Consider the following 9963-nt stretch of genomic DNA (forward strand, 5'->3'; position numbering starts at 1 on the left):
CGATCTTGAAGGTGAGCAGGGGACTCCCAGTGTGAGGCCTGAGACACATGGTGGCCAGGCCTGGATTTTACTGTGCCCCATTTGCTGTGGGAAAGACAGTATGGACCTTCCCTCCACTATGGGAGGTTGGGGCTGCGATGGGGGGCTGTATCTACCAAGGCTCCTTTCAAATGTGACATCAGGGCACAGGGCTTTCCAAACACACACAGGACTTGGAATCTGACAAGCCTGCATTTCAGAACTATCATTTTTAAGCTGTGTGAACTCATGCAATTTTTTAACCACTCTGAGCTGCTTCCTCAGCTGAAAACGGAGGGCAACACCTACTGTAATACCTGCCTCACAGGGTTGAAGACTCTCTGACATGGAGAGAAGGCTCGAGCTATCCTGGTGTGGTGTAGGATACACACTGGACACCAAGGTCAGCGGTTCAAACTCACCAGCCGTTCCTCGGAAACCCTATATAGGGTCACTATGGGTGGGAACCAACTTGATGGCATTTAACAACAATTCTTACAGTCCTTTGACCACCGTCCTCCCTGGTCACTTGCAGCCCCACCCAAGGCTAAGGCAGCTGATAAGAGGCAAACTCTGCCCTTCTGAGGGAGAGTGAGCACAAGGAACGCTCCATCTGGTAGCCCTGATGCTCTTCAATGTTCCCACTGGGGGATTAAAGGTGAGAGGTCAAGGGTGGGTCCAGTCTCAGTGAGTCCCATGGAAGAGAAAGGACATCTGAGGGGCACGTACCGGCCACTGTCTGCTGCTTCAGGAGGCGGGGCTGCTGGCGGGAAGGCAGAAATGTCTGCAGGAACAGAACACAAACGGGAACATGAGGCCACTTCCTCATGCTTCCCAGACGACAGAGTGCCTGAAGTCCAGGGACCTCGGGACAGGGCTGCACACACACCTCTAGGTCCCCTCTGCTAGGACGAGTTGTGTCTTTCTTAAAAGCACAGCATGGCCTAGGCTTCAAGACAGTGGTGTGCAACCTGGCTAGGAATGAGAACCTCCTGAGGCATCTGGCTCCATCCCAGACCAACAGGATTAGAACTTCCCTGGCTGAGGCCTAGACCTGTTCAGCCTGGCTTTGCTCACACAACTCCGTCAGATTCTAGGAACACCAGGTGGGCAAGGCAGTTGAATGTCCCCCTTAACTCAGTTCTCCTGTGGGTAACCTGCCCAGTTGCAGCAAGGGATAAAAAACAGCCTGGGGTTACTGACACCTGGGTCAGAGCCTCCTGGTCTGAAGGGAGGGGCTGGCTCCTTTACCAGAAGGCTTAAGTTAGCAGAGGCCAAAGGCACGTCCCAAAGATGGCTCATTGGCACCACCTGGTGCCTGGCACAGCTGCTGGGAATTTCTAGTCAGAAGCCAAACCTTCTCAACTCTGGGGTTGGGACCCTGTAGTAACACTCATGGGGGAGGAAGAAAATAAACAGTCCACACTTCAGGGGCCCCAGGGCTCAGCAGTAGGAGATGACCCCTGTTTTAGCACTGGGGTTTTAGCACCCCGCCCCCCTTCTAGGATAAAGACCCTTCCTCAGTCACAAGACCTTCCTCCAAGGCTGTCTCTGGAGTTCATCTAACCAGACTTTCCACACACTTTGGGACCTCACAGAGGAAGAACCTAGTGGAGATGGGGACCTTCTTATCAGGGCAATGGATACCATGCCCCCAGCATCTTTCACACAATTTCTGGAGGATCTCAGGCCCAAGAAGGCTCTGCTAAGATGCCCCTCCCTAAGATCCCAGCCCAGCCCATGCATACTCTACCAGGACCACCTACTCAAAGCTGTTCAAATAAGATCAACAGCTTCAAGTAGAGGGCAGGGTAATGGGGTAGGAGAGCAGGAGGCTGGGGGAGAAACAGAATTCCAAGTGGGAAGGCAAAACCTCTCTGAAGCCTTATGTCTTTACTTAAAAATAAAGACTGTATTTTGCATTCTGCTCCAAAATGTGTCTCTGTTATTTTAATGTAAGTGCTGGCTCCCTTCTGCCACCATGTTCTGAAAGAAGACCCCCGTGTTCCCTTGGCTTTTGGAAACTTTCTGCACAGTGTCCTATAACCAGGAAGGGGTGGGGTGGGGGGCATTTCAGTGTGTGAAATCAAAGAGGAAGCTCAGCTACGCACAGGAGCCAGCTCAGCTACGCACAGGAGTCAGCTCAGCTATGCACAGGAGCTAGCTCAGCTATACACAGGAGTCAGCTCAGCTACGCACAGGAGCCAGCTCAGCTATACACAGGAGTCAGCTCAGCTATGCACAGGAGCTAGCTCAGCTACGCACAGGAGCCAGCTCAGCTACGCACAGGAGCCAGCTCAGCTATGCACAGGAGCTAGCTCAGCTACGCACAGGAGCCTTTGCTGGGCAGGTCCCAGGCCCCGGGTATCTGCCAGTCTGCATCTGCCTGGACAAAGCTGTATACAGGGTCCTGCAAAGACTTTCAGATGTGTTCTTGATTCCATGACAAAGCTGGGAGGGGAGAAGACAAAGTCTGGAATAACTGAACACTGTGACTCCATGGAAGGCCTGTTTAGTCCAAGAAAAACACTACTAGCCACAGACTTTATTGTCTGAGACACAGGCCTGCCATATGTTTGAACGAAGGACTTGGAAATTGTCAGTTATTTATATCAATACTCACCACCTTCAGCTCAGGAAATAGTAATCTTGTAGACTGCTTAGGGGAAGGAATAAGGCCAAATGCAATGGCTGGCACATAGTAGTGTGCAAAAAGATTCTTGTGGCAGGGAATCCAAATCAATGAACTGTCTCATTTTTTCCTTGAAACTTTCAGCAATAAGGAGGCATTCCCAAAGATGGCCAGCAGATGGCACTGTGTGGTAAGGCTCAGAAAGGTGAAGCCTGCTGCGGAAATGAGGTGCACTGAGGGTAGCAAACTGGGTAACAGCTTCTCAGTCTTTATGTAGGGGAGGATGTACATACTTGATGGGTGCTCAAAAGGCATCATCAGAAAGTGCCCTCCCCCATTCTGTAAACCTGGTTCTAATCCTACTTCTGCCGTGTTCTGGTTGTGTGGCCTTGGACAAGTCTCCTGTAATCTCAGTGCAACGAATAGGATGGATCCCAAGGTTCCCACCCTGCCCACTTGCACAGCAGGCAGTCAGCCCAAAATAGGTGGGTTTGACATCCAAGCAGCTTCCAGGTGCCCAGAAGGGCTGGACGGAGGAGGTCAGAGTTAGGGGTAGTTAGTGGAACCATGCAAAGGACTCACCTGGGAAGATAAACTGCTGTCTATGATGGATGAAGTAGCCAGCTTTAAACAGAAGAGGAGGTAAGTCACACAGGCAAAACAGCAAACAGTGAGAGAGGGAGACAGGCAGGCACGGGCTCCCCACTTAGGAGAAGGGGGCTGGGTAGGGGCCGAGGCAGGCCCAGGTAGGCCTGGTGAGAACAAGGGTATCCATGCAGGAAGAGGGGAAACAAGCTGGCAGAACATGATGCTGGCAGGCACCTCCGGGGACAAAAGGCTTTCCCTGGGGGACAAGGGACAAGGCCCTGGCCAATTCTAGTCACCTCCCAGGCCCTCTTATCCTGTGAACCCAGGAAGGCAAAATACAAGGGTGGACGGAGTAACTGAAGAGCTGGACAGCTATGTGCTGACCTGCCCTCTGCACCACCCAGAAGGAGGGGGGCTTCAGCAGTTCAAGCTCTCCATCAGAAAAAAGGGAGAGAGAACGACCCCTCTGCCTTAGGGGCCTGCAGACGGGGTGCTGGTGCTTTTGAATCTGACCCAGTTCTAATAGTAGCTCTGGGGTCTTGGACAATTATCTAACTTCTCCCAGCTCAGCCTCACTATCAAAGTGGGTCTACAATGCCCACCCTTTCATGGGTTTATAAGCAGAAATGGAGTGCTGGTGTGGCGCTGTGGGTTAATGAGCCAGACTGCAAAGCCATTTGAACTGAAAGGTCGGCAGTTCAAGCTCACCAGCTGCTCCTCGGAAACCCTATACAGGGTCGCTATGGGTCGGAACCGACTCGACAGCACTTAACAACAACAACATAAGCAGAAATGTACCTATACCATCTGTGGGACTAGACCATACAGAAGAGATGAACAATGGAAAGAATTCCTGCCCAAGATCACCCAGCCTCCAGAAGAGCTGTGGGTTCAGCCCTGCAGTCCTTTCTGATGGGAGAGTGAGTGGTCTATGCAAGGGACAATCAGGGAGAGCTGGTGGCAAGAAGGACTCTTTCTGTGGCCGTTTTAAAACAGGACCTTCCTTTTGTTGTTGTTAAGTACTGTGGAGTCAGTTCTGACTCATAGTGACCCTACACAGGGTTTCCAAGACTTTATGGGAACAGAAAGCCTCATCTTTCTCCCGTGGAACAGCTGGTAGTTTCAAACTGCCGACCTTAAGGTTAGCAGCCCAATTGATAACCACTATACTACCAGAGGTCCTTGGACCTTCCTTTTAGAAGGCCCAAATTAAGGAGGTTTCACAAAAGCTTCATAATAGAGAGCAGAGCTTCCAAGGAGGTTAATCAAATGGGCCATTGCTGGTGGGGTGGGAGAGGGTGTGTTAATGTCCGAGAGAGAGAGCCAGCCACGTACACCCTCAGGCAAAGAGAAAAGAGAGGCCGATGGTTTATCTAGATTCCTCACCAGGCCCGCAAAGTCCCCGGAGCCCTAGTGAGGTGGGCCCAGAAATGCCACCAGGCTCCCGCTGGCTGCATGTTCACCGCCACCCCCCCACCCCCACCCCTGGGTGGGTAGGGGACAGCACAGGAAGAACCAACTGTTGTCCTGGGCCTGGAGCTGCCGGTGAGGGTGGGAGATCCTGGGCCACCAGGGGAGTAGGAGGAGTCAGAGGCAGATTGGCCTCCAGGTCCCGGGCGCCCCACCAGGCACGCCAGTGTGGGCCTCAATGTCTTGACGTACACAATGCTACGACCCCACAGCATACAGTGTCCTCATTTTAGGGAAAAGGGGTAGCTTGCCTAGGTCACAGGCCTGAGATGCTCTTTCCAGGGCCTGTCCCAGCTCCACGTGCTGCCAGCCATGCCCCCGGGGACTCAGGCCCAGGCCTGAGTTAGTGGAACATGTCTGGGAGAAGCCATTCCACCCACAGGGGGTGCATGGGGAATACATCAAGACCCCAGGAATAGAACCAGTAAGTGCTGCTTACTGGCTGTATGGCTCTAGGCAGCCAGTCTCTCTCAGAACCTCAGTGTCTCCACCTGTAAAATGGGCATATTAGCAGCAGCGTTCTCAAGCTGCTATGGAATTTAAACAGGAATGTACTTCAGCTGTTTGGCACAGGATCTGGCTCACAGCAGGTGTTTCATACACGCTGGTTCTTAGTGGGGGTGGTGCTGGGGTCTGCTGAGAAGGGCATCTAACTGCATCCCTGAGGGCCTGGAGAAGTCCGAGGTGCAGTACCTGGGAAGTTGAACCTGCTGTCCCGCTGGCCAGGTGAGGGGTTGGGGGGTGTGGTGGCACTGGATGGGTTGGAGGACGTTGGGAAGAGCGCCGGCGAGGAGGGCGTGGAGGACGTGGTGGAGGATGGGTTGCTGCTGGAATCCAGGTGATTCATGGCTGCAGGGTGCTCCTACAGGGCCAGAGATGCCCAAAAGTGGGCATGGACTATCACTGCCCTGCCCTGCTGCCTCCTCTTCTCCACCCCCACCTCCACCCCAACACACACACACACACCCACACACCCTGCCAACCTGGAGACCTCAGGCCGGGAGATCCTTAGGGTCCTGCCCTTCAGCTTCAGTGTATTTTTGGTCTAATACTTGAGAACACAGTTGACTGCTAGCTCACAGGCCAGATGCTTTACTCTATCTAAAGGTATCTGGGATGAAAGTCCTGGTGATCTACCTCCAAAAAATCAGTCATCGGAAACTCTCTGGAGCACAGACAGTTTTACTCTGACATACCTGGAGGGACCATGAGTCAGAGCTGGCAAGGTGGCAACTGGATTTTTTTTTCACTATTTGAGGGAGAGATGATGGCTCCCTCAACACACAGACACCTTAGAGAATTCCTGCTCATCTTTTCTGTCTCAGTTCTAACACCCTTTCCTCCTGGAAGACGGGACCATGCCTCTCCTTTTTGTCCTCCCATAGCTCCCAGAACCTCTTAGTCAAAGCCTGCGCCAGTCTGTAAACTGCAGGCAGTCCAGTCCTTGGGAGGCTTTCTGATTCACGCCTGCTCTGTGAGGGTGGGGATAACTGATGCTCGTTACTGCACCCCAGCATCTGGCTCCAAGCTGAGTACACAGCAGCTGCTAACAAATGTTCATTCAGTGTCTGCCATGTGCCAGGCACCGTGCCGGACACAGAGACACAAGACGAGGAGCTGGCCCTTGCCTTTGTCGACCTTATTGTCCTACAAGCACTGGGGACGCTAAGAGTCCACTTGGGACTGCAAAACCCTGAAAGAATGCACAGCGCGGGCTGATGCTGTCATCACCTCAGATGTGCTGGATCCTATCACCTTTCCACCCAGATGGGAAGATACTATCAGAGGAAAAACACGGTGCTGACAGATAGAGACAGGTGAGGATGCATGAGGTTGGGGCCTGTGGAAATGGCTGTCAGGTGGGCCAGGGCGCCTCCCTCACGTGAGAATAAGCCTCCCTGTGGCTGCATCTCGGGGGGGAGGGAGGGTGGCGCTTCTCCATTCCTGATTTACTGGCCACATGACCTGTCTGCCCGCCTACCTGTTCTCTCTTCTTTCCACCTGCACCCCCACCAAGGCCACCATGTCACGTGAGTCCCAGTGAAAGGCAGGCACCTGCTCAACCACAACCCTGGTCTGAGGCTGGGACACCAGACATGTACAAAAGTACACAGCCACTCCAGTCTTTGGAGAAGTCAGCCATGTGGGAGGGTGGCCCCTGGCTGTGTGGGCACCAGTACATAGGTCACTGGCAGAAGCTACCAGCTTGAGCTTCATGATTACAGCACACACTAAACCAGTGCATAGGATCCTTGGTGAGAATCTGTTTAGCTGCCAGAGACATCTATCTGCACGAGCAGAGGAGAGGGGCACCAGGCTACGGAAAGACTTGCACAAGGTTTTGGGGAGCACCGTGGGGATGTTCTAATTGTACAATTTAAGGTATATCTTCCACACTGTGATGGTGAGTCCAATTTATGGAGCCAGTTACTCTGAGCCTGCCAAGCACTTACCCTGTGCTCAGTTTCCTCATCTGTAAAATGGAGCTAATACCAAGATGTGAGGGTCAAGCTGGAAACCACGTGTTAAGAGTTCCTGACACACACTGAAAGCTCAGGAAATATTAGCTCAGATGAGGAGGAAGGGGTGGGGGAGAGTCAGGGCCACCGAACGACAATGTGGATACAAATGTGAAATCTGCTAAATTGCTAAAGCTAGGGTTCCCAGAGGCCACCACCTGGCTGCAAATCCTAGATCACGACGTCATCCTTCCTATGGAAGGGAGTCCAGGTGGGGTGTCTCCCCAGCAGGGATGTGGCCATGCGTACCTTCTTCGTTAGTGCTTTGGGGAGGGTTCCAAAATGAGGCTCAGCTGCTCTGTCCCCTGGGTTGTTGATGTCTGAAGGAACAGATTCTGTCCTCCGGAGTCTAGGTACTGTTTAAAAAGGAGGGCAACCATCAGCAAGGAAGATTTACCCTGAATTCAAAAGGCAGAGGAAAAGGAAGGGCAAAAAACTCACACGGTAGGAAGGATATTCGGCAGGCTTGGGCTTCTTTTGTACATTTGTTGTGACACTTCAACCTGGCAAAGGAGACAAGATTAGTACCCACAGGTTCCCAGGCACCCACAGTGCAAAGCAGCTCCATTCACATTCACCCAGTCGGCTCAGCACCCACAATTCTCAACCCACGTTGGCTCAAAAGTATACACCATCCCTGCTATACTAGCAACAGCAGCCACGATTTGCCGCTAGCAACATGAGGAATGGTGGACTCTTCTGAGCATTGATCATGTTCCCACTTGTTTACCCATCAACAGCCATCCTCACAACCAAACAGGCATTTGTATGTCCATCTTAACCAGTCCCAGCTCACACATCCATTTATTTCTCTTTTCTCTAGAAAATGAAGCCTTCCACCCACACTCAGAAAGCTCGAGGCGAATCTGAGCTTACAATAAGGATGAATGAGAGAAGGCAACTGAATTACCACAAAAGGATCCAAAGGGTTTCTTTAAGTAGGGGGTCCCTCCCAGTAAACTCAAGCAGGGGGCCATGTGGTCAAAGGGGTCAGCACTGAAGCTGAGATTGAATGATCTGGGTTTTTGTTTTGGTCCTGACTGTTGATCTGAGTCTCAGTGTTCACATCCATAAAATGTGCTGACAGTCAGTACCCATCAATCTCAAAAGGCATGTATGGTACGACCGTGCACAGAATAGGGCTATTCACAGGCTCTCCACAGGAAAGGCATTACTTGAACAAAGGCTGGAGGTCCCCAGTTTAAAGCCACCTCACCAGACACTACAGCAGCCCTAGGCCAGAGAGAAAGTACCAGAACTTCCTTGGTGGTCAAGGGGGTAAAGAGCTGGACAGCACAGATCCAGCTAACAGGCACAGTGTAAGAAGACAAGACCAAGCACCCAAGGTCCAGTCAGAGCCCAAATGTTTTCGCACACACACTAGTTCAGATTCTTGGCGAGACCTGATGGGCCAAGAGGTCTGGAATCATCTTCCCACATGTGTAAATGAAAAAAAATAAGGCCCAGAATGGGTAAACACGTTGCCTCAGGTCACACAGCAATGCAGGGCAAAGAGGGTAGTGACTACAAAGGTTTTCCCAGTCTCTGCTTAGTCCATGCTACCCCTTTTTCCTACTGGAAACCACAATGGTATGAGAAAAGAATGTTGAGTTCACACAGTGTCTATAGTCTTCCCTTCTTTAGACACTAGGAACCATCACTCTGATCCCACCATTGCCTGTTCCCATTCCCCACCGTTTATGGCCTAAAATGAAAAACGAAACTTCAGAACTCCTTAAAGTCCCAGAACTGTCCTCACATTTCTCCTCGTCTTTATATAAGAAGCTCCCTTGGATTGAAATTCTGTTTCCCCTTGATCTACCTTGAAAACTTCTATTCATCCTTCAAAGCCCACTTCAAATATTCCCTTCTTGTGGGAGTGTCTCCCTTGGTGCTTCCTTAATCTTCCCAGATAGAGCTGATATGATTATGAAGGAAACATGACTTGACCTACAGCTAAGAATAAATAACAGGACTGACCCAAAAGCCTCATGGATGCTCCCGCCCCTGGTTTTCCCATCCCCACCCTTACCCACACCCTCCCACCTCCCATCACCTGCAGTGCTTGCACTTCACTCCAAACATCATGCTCTTCTGGCAGACGTGGCAGACCTGGGACAGCCAGGACTTGGTGGAGAACCTGTGGGGAGTGGACGCGCACATGCTTACACAGAATGGTCAACCATTCACGATCAAAAGGGCAACATTTACCTAAGGACAAAGTTGAGAAGGGTGAGAAGGTGGAATGGAAATAGGAGCCACATGGAGGAAGTGGGATACCTTTTGTTATATGGAGGGGACTGCAATCATTGAGATGAAACAAAGTGTGTGATTTGTTGACTGTAAAATTGATGATCTTGTCTTGTAAACCTTCACTCAATTCACAACAAAAGGTTTCAAAAAAGATTACAGCCAAGAAAATTAAATAAAATAAATTGCCATTAAATTAAAAAAAAGTATACATATATGTATATATGATTTGTTGTTGTTTTGTGCCGTGGAGTCGGTTCCGACTCATAGAGACCCTGTACAGGGTTTCCGATGCTGCAAATCTTTCCGGGATCAGAAAGCCTCATCTTTCTCCCGTGGAACAGCTGGTAGTTTCGAACTGCTAACCTTGAGGTTAGCAGCCTGATTGGTAACCACTACGCTACCAGAGTGCCTATATATATATATATATATATATATATATTTATATATATATATATAATGGGCTGTCAAAAGAACCAATAGATC

The 9963-nt window shown here is 50.9% G+C and overlaps 1 protein-coding gene across 1 annotated transcript in view; it reads right to left on the minus strand.

The window, feature by feature from the left end:
* Nucleotides 1–9963, minus strand: part of KSR1 (kinase suppressor of ras 1) — an 87511-nt gene that overhangs the window by 27986 nt on the left and 49562 nt on the right. The window contains exons 6-12 of the mRNA XM_006874224.1: nt 9284–9367; nt 7669–7730; nt 7477–7583; nt 5402–5570; nt 3233–3274; nt 2776–2833; nt 748–810 (exon numbers count right to left, since the gene is read on the minus strand). Coding sequence (XP_006874286.1) covers nt 748–810; nt 2776–2833; nt 3233–3274; nt 5402–5570; nt 7477–7583; nt 7669–7730; nt 9284–9367 — 585 coding nt within the window. The remainder of the gene's footprint in view (nt 1–747; nt 811–2775; nt 2834–3232; nt 3275–5401; nt 5571–7476; nt 7584–7668; nt 7731–9283; nt 9368–9963) is intronic.

Source organism: Chrysochloris asiatica, unplaced genomic scaffold, assembly GCF_000296735.1.
Source record: "Chrysochloris asiatica unplaced genomic scaffold, ChrAsi1.0 scaffold00266, whole genome shotgun sequence".
NCBI classification, from domain to species: domain Eukaryota; kingdom Metazoa; phylum Chordata; class Mammalia; order Afrosoricida; family Chrysochloridae; genus Chrysochloris; species Chrysochloris asiatica.